The sequence below is a fragment of the Glycine soja genome, chromosome 7, assembly GCF_004193775.1.
Source record: "Glycine soja cultivar W05 chromosome 7, ASM419377v2, whole genome shotgun sequence".
Taxonomy (NCBI): domain Eukaryota; kingdom Viridiplantae; phylum Streptophyta; class Magnoliopsida; order Fabales; family Fabaceae; genus Glycine; species Glycine soja.
The window spans coordinates 8,207,445-8,223,216 of record NC_041008.1 but is presented as its reverse complement, the minus strand read 5'-3'; the positions used below and the strand labels follow the sequence as shown (position 1 = coordinate 8,223,216).

General features: G+C 28.1%; 1 protein-coding gene and 1 pseudogene across 2 annotated transcripts; both read right to left on the bottom strand.

Annotated features, from left to right (window-relative positions):
- Nucleotides 1-3,246: 3,246 nt before the first annotated feature.
- LOC114419740 lies at nucleotides 3,247-7,671 on the bottom strand (annotated as a pseudogene).
- Nucleotides 7,571-14,285, bottom strand: LOC114418573 (aldehyde dehydrogenase family 2 member C4-like). Of its 2 annotated transcripts, XM_028383995.1 has the most exons (9): nucleotides 14,014-14,283; nucleotides 12,608-12,750; nucleotides 9,499-9,882; nucleotides 9,304-9,393; nucleotides 8,760-8,933; nucleotides 8,533-8,670; nucleotides 8,265-8,402; nucleotides 8,099-8,160; nucleotides 7,571-7,983 (listed from the first exon to the last, which is right to left on the bottom strand). In XM_028383995.1, the coding sequence occupies exons 1-9, from the start codon at nucleotides 14,114-14,116 to the stop codon at nucleotides 7,710-7,712; spliced, it is 1,506 nt and encodes a 501-aa protein (XP_028239796.1). In that variant the 5' UTR covers nucleotides 14,117-14,283; the 3' UTR covers nucleotides 7,571-7,709. The 2 variants fall into 2 exon arrangements, with proteins under 2 accessions (XP_028239796.1, XP_028239797.1); XM_028383996.1 differs by lacking the exon at nucleotides 12,608-12,750 and having other exon boundaries at nucleotides 14,014-14,285.
- Nucleotides 14,286-15,772: the final 1,487 nt, after the last annotated feature.

Sequence of the window (15,772 nt, the reverse complement as noted above, 5' to 3'; positions counted from 1 at the left end):
GGAAAGGAACTCAACAGAGGCCATGTCTTGAAGTCTCATGTAAATACACTCATATCTATTGAAATTGTAATTTTATCAATGACCAACCCAGGTATCAACAATATAGAATGCAACAACAAAACATATGAGATAGAATCAAACAATTAATAAAATTTTGTATATGAATTTATTAAACATTCAGTCAAAAATTGTATCATTTAATATTAATATTGCAGATGAATAAAAAGGAAAAGGAAAGAGAAAAAAGCATTTTTTTTAAAAAAAATTTGTAAAAAAATAATAGAAGGAAAAACAAAAAAAAAACGTAAAATAATAAAACTTTGTATATAAATTTATTAAACATTAAATCAAAATTGTTTCATTTAATATTAATATTTCAGATAAATAAAAAGGAAAATGAAAGAAAAAAACATTTTTAAAAATATTGTAAAAAATAATAAAAGGAAAAAGAAAAAAGAAAGAAAGAAAGTCAAATAAAAAAAAGAAAAAAAAAAAGGAAAGAAAGAGTGAGTGATAGAGATGAAAGAAAGAGGAAAAAAGGGGGGAAAGAGAGAAATTGTGAAAGAAGGAAAGAAGAAAAAAAAAGTGACAATGTCAAAAAAATTAAAAGGGGTAATTTTGTAATTTTCTGGGTACATTGCTTTATTATATAAAAAAATAAGAAAAAAGAAAGTTACATGTGTCAAAAAATTAAAAGGGAGAATTTTATAATTTGCTTGCTACATTGTTTTATTATATAAATAATAGATAAATAAGTAGTAGATTGCTTAATTTTGCTCGGATTTTTGCGGAAATGGTTTGTTACATTTTACAAGCCAAATTTGATATTATAAATTAAAATAAATAATCTAGAGAATTAAATTTTAAATATTTATTATTTCAATTTTCTGTTGACCTATTTATGATTTAAGTCTTTTCGTGTTTATGCACTCAAGGTTAGAGGATAATATATTGTTCTAGTCTTCCATCGACCTACTTATGGTTTGAGCCTCTTCATGCTCATACATTCGAGGTTGGAGAACTGTATAAAAAATTATTGAAATCTATAAATAAATATGAAAATGTAAATTTAATATAAAAATAAAAAAATAGAGCAACTTCCCAATTATGTGAAATTCACATCGAAAAAGGAAATAGATGTTTTTCCTTAGAAATTGGAATAACCTTTTTCATAAAATCTCGATGTATCATTTTGATCATTTGTCAACTTATCTATGATTCAAGCTTCTTCATGTTCATGCATCATTTCGGTTGTCTGTCGATCCATCTAGGGGTGGGTATATGGACTCGAATCCGCGGACTAGTCCGTTAAGCTTGCGGACTGTGTGGATAATGAACTTAAATTTTTTGAACCCGCATAGTAGTCTCGAATTTTAGGACCGGCCTATTTAGTCTGTAGACTTCGCGAGCTTAATATGCAAATTCCATAGACTTATCCATATCCGCTTTAGTTGAAGGTAAGGTGAGTGAAGCTCTGTGTTTTGCTTTGCCAAAAACAGAACATCCAGCAATCACTCGCATTCACATACACAAAAAATCTAAATCTTTTCTTCTCCTTCGAGAAAACACAGTCGCCGCCCCTCCTCCTCCTCATCCACTAGCCTCGACTGCAAGTCCAGTGACCCTGTCTGCCAACCTTACTCCCCCGTGAGCCACACCCCCTCGTGCCACTCTTCCACGACCACATCAATGTCACCTTGAGTCCTTGACCTCAAAGGCTCGCATGACCGCACTACCCTGCATCTTTTTCTCTTTTCATTCACTCTCTTCACCACCCTTTGTCTCTATTTTTAAATTAAAAAAATTAATTCTAAAAGTAGAATATTTAGTTTTTGTATTTATGTGGTGTTTGGACTTTGACATTTATTGGATAAGTTGTAACCTTCCTGATATTTTACATTATATTCAAGAGTGTTTGAACTTTATGTTGAAGATTACTTGTATTCTCATTTTTAATATATTTTTTTAGTTAATAAAAAAATCTTATACTTTAGCCTAAAAAATAAAAGAAAAAATAACTCTAATTTTACATTTTTTTTTAGAAAAAATTCAAAAAACAATTTAAGCTCGAGGACCGATCTGTTTCTCCATGAACTTTGCGGGCCTGACACTGACTTAAAAAGTCCATTTAGTTCACGAATTGGATTTATTCAAAAGTATAAAACCCAAGCTTCGTGGTCAGACGGGTCCTTATACCCACCCCTAGATCCATCTATGCATTTGAGCTAATCTTTTCCTTGATCGGGGTCCGATCGACAAATATGCCTATCGTTATAACACTCAGGTAATACCCCTTTTTCTAAGGTTGTAATGATCATTAAAGAAGCATCGTTACACCACAACCATAATAACAAATTAATGAGGATACGGTTACCAAATCAGAGGGAGAGAATATGTTAAGAAGAATCCCTCAACCCAGGCTAAGAAGACATATTATATTTGAATTCAATTCAATGTTTTTAGATTAGATCTTATAAACCATACCTACCTGAGACTCAGTTACATAAATAAAATAAAAAATATTTTAATCATTTTAATTTATTTTTATATGCATATTTAATTTTTAAAGTTAAATTTTAAAGAAATTATTAATAGTTAAAAATATATTAAAACTAAAAGTTATTAATATAAATACATGTTCAATAAAAAGATATAAGATTAATTTGATGATAAAAAAAACTATTCAAAGTTCAGTTAAAAAAAAAAAAAACTCAAAAATTGGTGTATGAATACATGTGCAGATGAGGGTTGTTTAGTTAGAATGTTTAACATTATAATTTCTCTTTTAATTTAAAAAAATAAATAGATCTTATTAGAAAAAATACAACTTCCAAATTGAGTCAGATAAATAAAACAGGAGGAAGTGAAGTAATTCCAAGCAAGCAAGCAAGCATGTATTAACATTATAGAAAATTGTTGGCTCAATGTAGTAGCCCTTGTTACCCACTCTTTCGGCCCTTGTCAAAAGGGTGGCCCCTTCTCTTTTTCATGCTCGATATAGGAAAGAATTTTTTTAAATTGTTTTTTGTCAACCTACAACAGGAAATTGTAATGTAAGTCACTAGAGGAGGATCCTAATTAGTAATTACATTTCTCATTTGAGTAATTTTTCTGCTTTTGCAAGCAACTAAGGCAGTAGTTGAAATAAAGTTGTTGGAGAATAAGTAAAAAAAAAAAAAAGCAGCACAAACTTCTCCCTGAAAACCAAACCAAACAACAATAAATAGTTGTTACTAAGATGTGTTGCTATGTAAAAAGGAATATGATTCTCAAAAGAAACTTCACCTTGTTATATACTACAGCCACGAGAGCAAGCTCAACCGCTTTATCTAGATCTGCATCATAAAAAATTATGAAGGGTGACTTGCCTCCTAGTTCAAGTGAAACTGGTTTCAAATTACTATTAGCTGCAGCACGCATTACTTCACGCCCTACTTCTGTTGAACCTATAAAACTGACCTACACATACATTCACAAATCACAATCAAGCCAATTCTATTAGTCTTATACTTTATTTATTTAAATCATGGCACTTCCCAAATGCTTGACATATATATTACCTTATCAATGTCCATGTGTGAGCATATTGCAGCACCTGCAGTTGCGCCAAATCCGGGCACTACATTGAGCACTCCATCTGGAATTCCAGCCTTCAAAGCATAAAAGCAAGGAAAACCAATCAGCTTAGCCTCTAGCAATTAACTTGTAAATGCCAATTATATGTTTTATAAGGAAATGAACCATTTGTTTGTTGTATCAAAAATGATAGTAGTACATTTTCTATCATTTTTTAAATACATTCTTTATTACTAACTAAAATATGTTAAAAATCAGAAAATTGTGTTGGTGATGTTTTTTGTTTAATAAGCTCTCAACTATGATTTTATAATTTTCAATCAAGTTTAGAGAAAAATGTGTGCACACAATTATATATCTAATTATAAATCATCTGTATGAACTTATAAAAAAAACTATTGAGTAGGATAAGATTGTTGACTTTTAAAACAACATTAAAAATTATACTAGTAATAATTTTTGACTGGTTGTCAATGTAAAAAAAATTATAAATGCATAAAAATTACTTTTAAATTTTAACAAACAATTAAGAAGACATTGGAAGGAGTATGTTAGGAAGTGTTTTGTTAAGACTCCTACGCTTGTTGAATACATACCAGTTTAGCTAGATGAGCATAAAACAAAGCTGAGAGAGGTGTTTGTTCAGCAGGCTTGAGGACCATTGTGCAACCAGCAGCCAAGGAAGGGCTAACCTTGCAGATAAACATGATGCTAGGGAAATTCCAAGGAATGATATGTCCCACAACACCAACTGGTTCAAGTAAAGTATATATGCATGGAACTCCCGTGCCGGCTTTAATACCTCTCCATGAATTTTATCAGCAGCACCTGCATAGTAATGTATAGTATTTGCTGTTGCAGGAACTTCGATAGCCTTAAGCAGATGGTACAACTTTCCAGCATCAATGGCATCCAATGCTGCAATTTCTTCTACGTGTTGATCAATTAGGTCTGCCCATTTCATCATTATTCTTGCTCTTTCCTTATTGACCAATCATGTCAAGTTTAATTTATATGTTACATAAGAGCTCATGGAAATTGACAAGTAATAGTAGAAGAGGGAATAAGTGGAAAAAGTAATATAGATCTCCCCTTTTTTTTTTTAATGAAAAAAAAAATTAAAAATAATTTACAATGTTAATGCATCATCATTAAATTAAAAAAAAACTGAGAAAGTCTTCAACCGTAAATAAATTTAATTTGTATAAAAAGTATTAGGCAAATATTAATTAATGCTCTTAGGACATTAGTTGTTTTATTTTTAATTTATTTAATAAATTATATTAATTAGTGGAACATTTAATAAAAAAATAGGTTTTAAATGCACATTTATTATTAGGTATTAACTATTAAAGAAATGATAATAGATTTTAATTATGCTATTAATGAATAGTTGAATTCATGCATCGACTAATTTGTTATTATACATTTATTTGTTATATTTATGAATTTTAAATTTTAAAAATAAAGTAAAAAAATTAAAGGTATTGATTTATAATTATCGCTAATATATATATACCAAAAAATTAGTATATGAAAATGTTTAATTCAATTGATTTTGATTGAATAATATTGGGGAGTTATTATAAATCTTATGATGCCTGAATTTGATTCCTACTAATAAAAAATATTTAATACATTTACTTCATATATTTAGTACTAAATAATAATAGTACATTTATCATTGAGTGTCTATATCAATTAGTTTGAAAATTTTTCAGCTTAACCAGATATTTAAGATATATACTTTATACTTATTGTTTATAAAAAAATTAGTGCATTTTTTTTACATATATTTAATAATATATATATATACTTTATGCTTATTATTTAATTTATAAAACAGTATAACTGATATTATGATATATACTATTAATATACTTCTAAAGAAATATAAATTAGTATATAAAAACTAGTATTTGTCGTATTATACTAATTTATAAATTTATTATTATATAAGATATTAAATATAAATAGCACCAATATGAAATTTTGAGGATTAATATCCACAATTATCAAACCCGAGAGACTAAAATTGTATATGCACAATAAAGGATCGCCACAACTAGGATCACCACGCTACGACAAAAATTGATTTTAAAAAAAAAAACCAAAAGAATCAGCACTAATGTTTTAAAAAATTATAGAAAAACCCTTTTAATTTTTTTTTTATCTATAATGAAATGTGTAATATTAATATAACTTTGAAAGTATTTAGTTTACTCTTTACAAGACAACAAAATTATTTTTTAAAATGAAAATAAGGATTTTTTATTACCATTACATTTTTTATCTTTTTAATTTGAACAAGGATGTTTATGCTCTTATGTATCTTCCGATGCAATGAAAAATTAAAGTTAGGCAATTCTTCTAGAAGGGAAAAAAGTTTGAGTGTTGTTGCTTAATTAATAGTTTTGAATATTTAATAATTCAAATCACTACTACTAATAATCTTTATTAAATATTACTGTAAATATATTTTTTTTGGAAATATTTAATATCCGATAAGCATGTAGGAAGGAGATCCAAAAGGTTATCACTAACAACCATATTTTAGAAAAAAATGTAGTGTTTCATAAATTTTTCACAATAACTAATAGGAAGGAGATCCAAATGGTTATCATATACAACCATATATCTAGTTTTTAGAACATATTTATCCCTTTTTTATTTTTATAATCTAAACCATTTTTTGGAAATGAATGTTTGAGCAATCGTGACAATTTCAATATAATATAAATATACATGAATACGCCAAAGTATTATTTTTTTATTTAGACCATAGGTATTATTTATTGAATGTAATTTTATTCAAGTAAAATAAGATATATGTAAGTAGTAAAATTCTCTCTCTAAATATTTAAAACAGGTGAAGTAGTATATAGATCAATTATTAAAAACAAATAAAGATAGAACTAGAAAGGGAAATAATATGGATTAATTTAATTAGTGTTAATTAATTTGAGATTTTTTTAATTTCTATTGTTATTTTTACTACTAGAATATTAAGCAAATTATTATCAGAAGCTCGTATTAAACAATAAAACAAGCTAATACTAACTGGGCCAAGCCCATTATTTGTATGACTGCTCCACAAGATCCAATTTGAAATCAAATGAAGAGAGTAAACATATCTAACAAAACTATGAAATAGAACCAATAATGTAAAAAACAAATAAAGATACATGAACGTGACAGTACCTAAATCATGACAAATAATTGAGCATTAGAACAAAAGGGATTAAAATAAACCTAGTGAGACTCAAAAGAATAACAAAAAACATAGCACCAAACACAAAACACAAGGAAATGCAACAGTAAATACGACAGAGCAACTGGTTTAAGAAAAGAACTAAAAAAAGAGAGTAAAAGACTGAGAAGGAAAAAAAAACACACATAGCTGGAACGAGATCGCACGTGCTCATCTAGCTAAAAGATTTGGATTGAACCTACCAGAATTTTAGATTTTATTTCATATCTATTATATATAATTTTTTATTGGCTGAAAATATAAAAAATTCGTTAATAATAAATGTGTTGAATTTTACAATAGTGACTTTAAAATTCATATCTATTACATATAATTTTATTGGCTGAAAATATATATATATATATATATATATATATATATATATATATATATATATATATATATATATATATATATAAAATTTATACTAACAATACATCAAAATTGAACTCTAAAAAAAACAAACCTATTACAATATGTAACATAACTTTTCCAATTTTACTAATTACTTAAATATATTTTAGTCCTTATAATTTAACATTTTTTTCTTTTAGTCCTTTCAAAATTAAATTTTTATTTTTAGTTCCTATAAATTATATTTATTTTATTTGATATCTTTATGATATTTTAGATAAGGTTTTTCTATTATTCAAATTGTTATCTAAAGGATTTTAAGGACTAAAAATAAAACAAACATAATTTACAAGACCTAAAAATAAAATAAAAAATAATTTTATAAAAATGAAAAATAAAAAAATATTAAATTACAATGACTAAAAATGTATTTAAACACTTATTAATTTGATGAAGTATACGTTTAAGGAAGCTCTTCTATAGTTCACCATTGTTTATATCCACACAACACAAAAAAAAATAAAAAAAATCAAAGCCAGGGAGAATTGTAAATGGGAGTTACAACAGATTTAACTTGAAGATACTTGTGTAGGGCTTCCATTCCAAAATCTCTTCCAAATCCACTCATCTTGTACCCCCCATAAGGAATGTCATCCCCAAAGGCAAAATAACAGTTGATCCAAACAATGCCTGCACGAATGGACCTTGACACAGTGTTGGCTGTGTCCAAACTCTTTGTCACAATGCCTGATGCTAGGCCATACCTTGTATTGTTGGCAATCTTAATTGCATCTTCAATAGTCCTGTTGTTCATTTATACAATACTCTTGAATTCAATATTCATGAACAAACTCAACGTTTTCTAGCATCAAATTAAGCTAATAGTTAGAATAAATAAATTGATTTGTAATAACTTACTTAAACTTCATCAAAGCCATCACAGGGCCAAATATTTCATCTTGTACTATAAGCATGTCCTCCTAAACAAGATATTGTGAATAAAATGCAAAAGGCAATGCGATGGTTAGTTATAAAATTATTCTGATGGAACCTTATTTCATACTTTTGTGGAGTTAAAATTCACCTTAACATTAGAGAAAATTGTAGGCTCAATGTAGTAACCCTTGTTGCCCACTCTTTTGCCCCCTGTCAAAAGGGTTGCACCTTCTTTCTTTCCATGCTCGATATAGGAAAGAATCTTTTCAAATTGCTTCTTGTCAACCTACAACAAGAAAACAATTAGCCAATAGAGAAAAATGATTTTCATATTTTACTACTCTCATTTTGTGTTTCAATAGTTAGAGGGTTACTAGAAAACAAATGTAGACATAATTGTGCTACCAAGTTCATACCTGAGGCCCTTGCTGAACTTTAGGATCAAAAGGATCACCAACCACCCAAGCATTTGCTTTTTCCACCAATTTCTTCTCAAATTCATCATAGATTCCTTCCTGAACCAACACACGGGAGCCTGCAACACAAATTTCTCCCTGAAATCAACAAGAAAATTAAATGTTAGAAGATGCACAATTAGACTACTTTGTCAAAAGGAATTAGATTTCATGAAATGAAATTTCACCTTATTAAATAGGATGCCCATGAGAGCAAGTCCAGCAGCTTTATCTACATCAGCATCATCAAAAACTATGACGGGTGACTTGCCTCCTAGCTCAAGTGAAACTGGTTTCAAATTACTATTAGCTGCAGCACGCATTACTTCACGCCCCACTTCTGTTGAACCCGTAAAGCTTACCTACATATGCACAAATCACAAATTCACAATCAGCCAATTACATTGGTCTTACTATATTTAAATTTTGGTCATCTGTTATGACTAAAACACAAAGAAGAGTCAAATCCAAATGACTAGTCTATTAGGTGGTCACTTATCAGTATTCAGTACATTGCACCTTAATTTAGCCTGTAAATAAGTAGGCCTTTTCCTCCCTACTCTCAACAAAAGCACCAATTATTTTGACTTAAGCACAAAAGAAGAGTTGAACCCAAAAGACTAATCTATTACATGAGAGAATCTCATAACTTAAGTACCACATTAAGCTTTTTATTCCACTCAATCAATGTAGGACTCAAACATACTTCCAAATGCGTGACATTTAAGTTACCTTATCAATGTCCATGTGTGAGCTTATTGCAGCACCTGCAGTTTGGCCAAATCCGGGTACTACATTAAGCACTCCATCTGGAATTCCAGCCTTCAAAACATAAAAGCAAGGAAAATCAATCACCTTTTAGTGGTTAACTTGTCGATGTCAATTTATGTTTGATAAGAAAATGAACCATTTCTTGAAGACACATACCAGCTTAGCAAGATGAGCATAAAACAAGGCCGAGAGAGGTGTTTGTTCAGCAGGCTTGAGGACCATTGTGCAACCAGCAGCCAAGGAAGGACTCACCTTGGCAACAAACATGGTGCTGGGGAAATTCCACGGAATAATGTGTCCTACAACACCAATTGGTTCTAACAAAGTATATGCATGGAACTCCCTAGACGCTTTTAAGACCTCCCCATGAATTTTATCCGCAGCACCGGCATAGTAACGAATAGTATTTGCTGCAGCAGGAATGTCAACAGCCTTGCACCAATGGTACAACTTCCCTGCATCAATGGCATCCAATGCTGCTATTTCCTCGATGTTCTGATCAATTAAGTCTGCCCATTTCATCATGATTTTTGCTCTTTCCTGGTTTTCAAACCATGCCAAAGTTCAACACTATGTTGCAAAAGAGGATGAACATTAACAATTCATAACAACCCCAACTCTTCTCTTTAAACTCACAACATCCATTTGGTTGCTAATGACAATTTGTTATGAATACGAGAATTCATTACTAAAATGTAATATCAACATTATCACGAAGTAAGTAACCATGTCTAGAGCTTGGTTGATTATTAACTACAGGATCTAAAATGCAATTGTCTGTCTAAGTCATGAACATTAGTTAGTTTTATAGTCAATTCAAAAGATAGAAGAAACATGTGAATATACTTTATGATACCTTGAAAGGATTTTCAGCTTATTTCAATAAATTTTTAAAAGAATTTTATAAAAATAGTTGGCAATTGGTTTAAAAATAATTTAACTCAAATTTCTTTTTTTTTTTTTACAAACAATATATAGATAAACGCTTATATAGTAAACACTTATCAAGACAGTATACAATCGTGTCTAGGTTGTCTTGCTACTTTTAACAAATCATGGTATCATATCACCGCCATCAACCCACGGACTGGGTGAGAATGATCAACATTGCAACTTGCAAAAATATCATATGTTGTATTAGGTTTTAATTTAACATGTATTAGACTATTTGTTCACCTATTTTAAGTCAAACTCAAAACACACGATACGGTCACAATTTGAAGTCAAACTCAAACTCAAATCACGCAATACGTTCGAGACCCTTGTGTACCGAGTACAAGGTTCTTCCACATTTTCCAATTTTGATTTCATTCAAAAAAGCCAAAATGTTCAAATCATATCTCTTTTCTAAATATACATATTTTTAGGATTTTTTTTAAAAAAAAAATAGAGAGGATCCCATTGAGAAAAGGAAGGAGCAAGGAATGGAAAAGGAGCCAAGTGCTGTGCAAGGTTTAAACCCACATGCTTAAGTTGTATGCTCTTCTTCTCTACTTAGTAAACTGTTTTATTAGAAATGAAATTTGTGAACTAAAATATAAAATTATAAATAAAAATAATATAAAAACTCAACGATAAAGATAACAAATAAATAAAATGTAAAAAGTTAAAAAGATGAAAACCAAAACTCAAAATAAATAAAAACCAAAGTTATTAATTATAATATGATGTAATGAGTTTAGTAAAATAATTTTACATTGTTAACTAATAAAAAATTATCATAAATGTAACTTTTATGATAATTATTATACATTGATAATTTTATAATAATTTTGTAATTAAATTATATAAAAAATACGTAGTCTATTTTAACTTTTTGTTTATGATAATAATTTTGTAATTAAATAGTATAAAAAATACGTAGTCTATTTTAGTTTTTTGTTTATGTTCACTTGATTGGTCCGATGCATTATGAGTACATACAGACAGACAAAGCTTATACTATATTCAGAAAAATCCATTTCCAACTTCCAAAATATAAAATACTACTGACTTACTATACGGTCTGAACCAATACTTTGTATTTCTATTATAATTGAGGGCTCTTCAATTTATTTTGAGATGAATTTTAATGTATTGTTATTTTTTATACCATTAACTAATCAGAAAACATTTAACATTTTAAATAAGATTTTTAAATTTGTTATAGTGAAATTTTAATTTTAATAATATGATCATCTAAAATTTATTGACAGCGTAAAAAATTTATATATTACAACGTATTTTAGTATATGCTTCTGCGTCTTACTGTTTTCATTACAAAATATATGAATTTAATTAAAATAAATGTTCATCGTACATATGCTTCTACGTCTTTTTGTTAACGTAAAAAACTAAAAATCAGGGTAAACATATGTAATCGACTTGTTACCAAAAACGAACTAGCTTTTATTCTATGGCCACCGTTACTCTAGAAATCAAATATTTCTTCCATCTCAAAATAATTGTTAAATTTTTAATGAAAATCTCTTAAAATAAATTTAATGTTAATTTTTAATATAACATTAATTATTTTTTATTAATATTTTTAATGAGTATCACTTTAACTTTTTAATATAATATTAATAATAAAATTAATTTTATAAAATTATTATTTTTTAATATATTTTTACGTAAACAAATTAGGACAATAATTATTTTAAAAAAGAGTAATTGTATATTTGATTTATGGATGAAAAAATACTCTTAAAGACAAAAATAATTTATGGGGGTGGTACTATCAAATGCGTATTTATGGGGTGGGCCATACGCGGGACGGGCCGACCCGTTTACCCACCCTACACACACTCATACGTGTGGGAATGACCCGTGAAGCATGCTACACAAGCCACAAGTGGGAAGAAAATGTCAAAACGAAAAAGGCATCATTAATGAATACGATAAGATTGATGAGAGAAAATAAATCAAATTAATATATGCCCGCACAACAAGATGAAGTTGACCGGCATCTTTAAGAATTCAGTTCGGAAATTTGATTCTGAAAATAAGTCAAAGATAATTAAAATTTTACGAATTAAATAATTAATGCTTTGACATTTTATATTCAATTTTATAAAAATGACTAAGTTAATCTTTTGATTTAGATCTTAAGATAAGAATACGAGAGAGTATACTAGTATTTTAACGGATTTTTAAATAAAATTTTCTTACGTACTTTTATTCCTTACCAAAAATGCAGTAAAAAATTAATGAGACCCGCAAATTATTTGTCATACTAATAACTCATAACAGTTATAGAGAAACAAATGGAGAAATGATAACGTACAGCACCGGGCATACGGGGCCATGGACCATAGTCGAAAGCGTCACGTGCCGCTTTGACAGCAACATCAATGTCTTCTTTTGCTCCTTCTGCGATTCTTGTAATCACTTCTCCTGTCCTGGGATCTATTGTTTCAAACTCCTTCCCTTTTTTTTTTTCCAATTTTATAAAACAAAAATTAAATATATAAAGAAGGTAAGCAAAAAAAAAAAAAACTCAGGAAGGTTTTCACAATTTATTTAAAGAAAAAAAATTTAAAAAAATTCACCACTTGAATATTTGGTTGATAGGTTGATATATTATTAGCCACTCCTTTGATAGTTGTGATGGTGCATTTTCTACCTTTGGGAGCTTTTCAAGATATTATAATAACAGTTACATTTAACTTTCCCAACTTTTAATACGAGAATATAAATAAACTGACAAACTAAAGTTGACTTAACTGTAAAATATATCGAATATTTATAATTAGTATGAAAGCTTAAATTCGTATCTCAATATTTCACTATGGCTGGTCTAATGTATACAAGATTAACCTTGACTAATGTATACCAAAAATACATTATACTATATTAGTACTGTTATCATACATTAAAAAATTATTATTACATTTTTAACATAGTCCGCACCTATAAATATTTTTTAAAACTCATAATAAGTACAGTATAAAATTATTACATTCGTAATCATAGATAAAATTTCATGCCTCGAGATAAGCGTACTCGTTATTGTTGTATTGTCAAATTTAAAATAGAAATTATTTATTGGCCTTTCATTTTTAATAAATTCCCTTTTTCATGAATATGTTCCTTGGTTGAGCAAAGGCTGGATCAAATGGGGCAAGTCTTATCTATTCATTGCTTCACACAAACCATTGAATAAAAATAACCTATACAACGAGTTTGCACCCCCTATCTTTGGAATTGTCGTTAGTATTTTCGTATGGTGTACTATATTATTCCTTTTTCACATAAAAGATATTGGGTCCAAAAACCAAAAAAAATAAAAAAATCAGAACAGGAAAGGATGAATAGGATTAGCAGACAAAGGATTTTATCATTATCCATCCAAATTTTCTTCCGTTTCACTTGATGACAAAATTTAAATCCATTTTTTTAAGTGTTATATATTAGTGTTATTTTCTAATCAAAATTTAAGTTTTTTTCTAATTTTAACTAGTGTAAAACACAAGATGGGAGACCCGAGTGATTAACTACGTTTTTCCGAGAGAAATTAGTTATAGACAAAGTCCATAGGTTTTTTACACCAACAACATGCATAAAAAAATACAGTGTAGGAATAACTTTTTCCACATAAAATAAAAAAGTGAGACAATAAAAGAATATATATATATAGGGAAATTAAGGAGAGAAGAGAGGCGCATAACTAACTAGTTAATAAATCAGAACCTGAAAGGGAATCAACAAATTCTCCATTGATGAAGAGCTTGGTGAACTTGATGGAGGGCATCTTGAAGAAGGAAGCGTCGTGGCCGTTGGAGAGAGCAGCCATGGTTGTGTGCCTGCAAACAAATTAAAAGCTGCAGAGAGTAGAGGCAACGTGTTGAGTTGTTGAGGTTTTCAAAGAACTGAGAAGAGGGACCTCTTTTATATACACACACTTTTACTTTGAGACAAGAACAATGGGTGCACAGAGAAACATGTCATATACAACTCACGAGCCTGCCAGAATTATAATAGAATTGTTTGTTTATTATGTCAATTATATTCTTTTTTATCATGACGAAATCTTTATGGAGGATTCTGAATATATTTAAAGTGAATATTTTTTTTTTAATTATAATTTATTTCATAATTAAAATATAAACTCTAAATCATTTAAGGAACACACGGTTTTTCAACTTTTTATCTCTCTACTTATGTTTACATTATTTTAATGAAAATGTATAAATATATTTCTTTTTAGTACCGTGTGACACATGTTTCCCAACCATCAAATTAATTTATGATGAGCATTGTTTTTCAAAGTCTTCAAAGTAACAAACTTTGAATACTTTTTTCTCATTACATCTTTTTTTTAAGACTTAATTGTAAATTTAATTTTCTTATTTATCTTAGCTCCCGATTTTAGTTTTTTTTTTAAATTTAATTCATCAGTTGAGTTTTTATTTAATCCTGTTATTTTAGTCCTCATTTTTGAAATTAAATGTTAATAATTAATTATTTATGTTGACCGTCACGTGTCGTGCTTTATTGAACGTTAATAAGATATAAAAAATCAAAACACATGTGAAGATTAATATCCAATCAAAACACAATACGTGATAATCAACGTAAATAATTAATGGTTAATGTCTAATAAAAATATTACGTGACAATTAATATAAACAATTAATGGTCAACTTCCAAATTCGGGATCAAAGACTAAAATTATCATATTATAAAAAAAAGGACTCAACTTAAATTACAAAAAAGATCAAATTTATCAGCTGGGATAAATAAGGAAACCAAATTTATAATTAAGTCTTAAAAAAAATATATAATTACACTTGATACCTAACTATTATTGTAATTGTGAATTTTGATTTCTTGAGTTTTTATTATTTGAATTGGATATTTTTTTAAGTCATAACTAATTATTCTCTAATTTTAGTTTTTTAATGTGATTAAATGACAGTATAAAATAATTTTATATTATTAATATATAGTATATTTTGTCAATTATAATTTTGATTTTCTTATTTAATTTAATTTATAATTTTGATGTTCTTATAAAAAAATATTCGGTCCCTTTATTTTTTCAAAATTACAGATTTTGGCTCAAACATCAATTTTAGATCATTGATCATTAATAAGAAAAACATTGACCGTTAAATTGCTTATGTAACAATATATATATAATATTGAAGTTTTTAATCGTTAATTTGATTAATATACTATTTAATTTAATAAGAATTCAATTAAAAACATTAATTATTAAAAAAAAAACCCTCTTTAAATCATCTCAAAATTTAATTAATTTAATAATTCAAAATACAATGAGCAAAGGATCGATGAAGTGGCAGTGGGATGATGGTAGTTGCCGTGATACTGATACTGGTGACCACAACAATGCTAGAGGTAAGAATAGTGATTTTTTTTTTCTAAATGCATTGATTAATTTTACATAGTTTTTTTTCTTTCAAAGTTGAATTAAAATGACCCTTAT

Excerpts from the sequence above, each read along its gene's own strand:
- LOC114418573 (XM_028383995.1), bottom strand. The coding sequence starts at position 14,116 with ATGGCTGCTCTCTCCAACGGCCACGACGCTTCCTTCTTCAAGATGCCC. Across the intron at positions 9,883-12,607 it reads GGCCCCGTATGCCCGGTGCT|GAAAGAGCAAAAATCATGAT; the intron begins GTACGTTATCAT and ends TTTGAAAACCAG. Across the intron at positions 9,394-9,498 it reads ATGCTCATCTTGCTAAGCTG|GCTGGAATTCCAGATGGAGT; the intron begins GTATGTGTCTTC and ends TATGTTTTGAAG.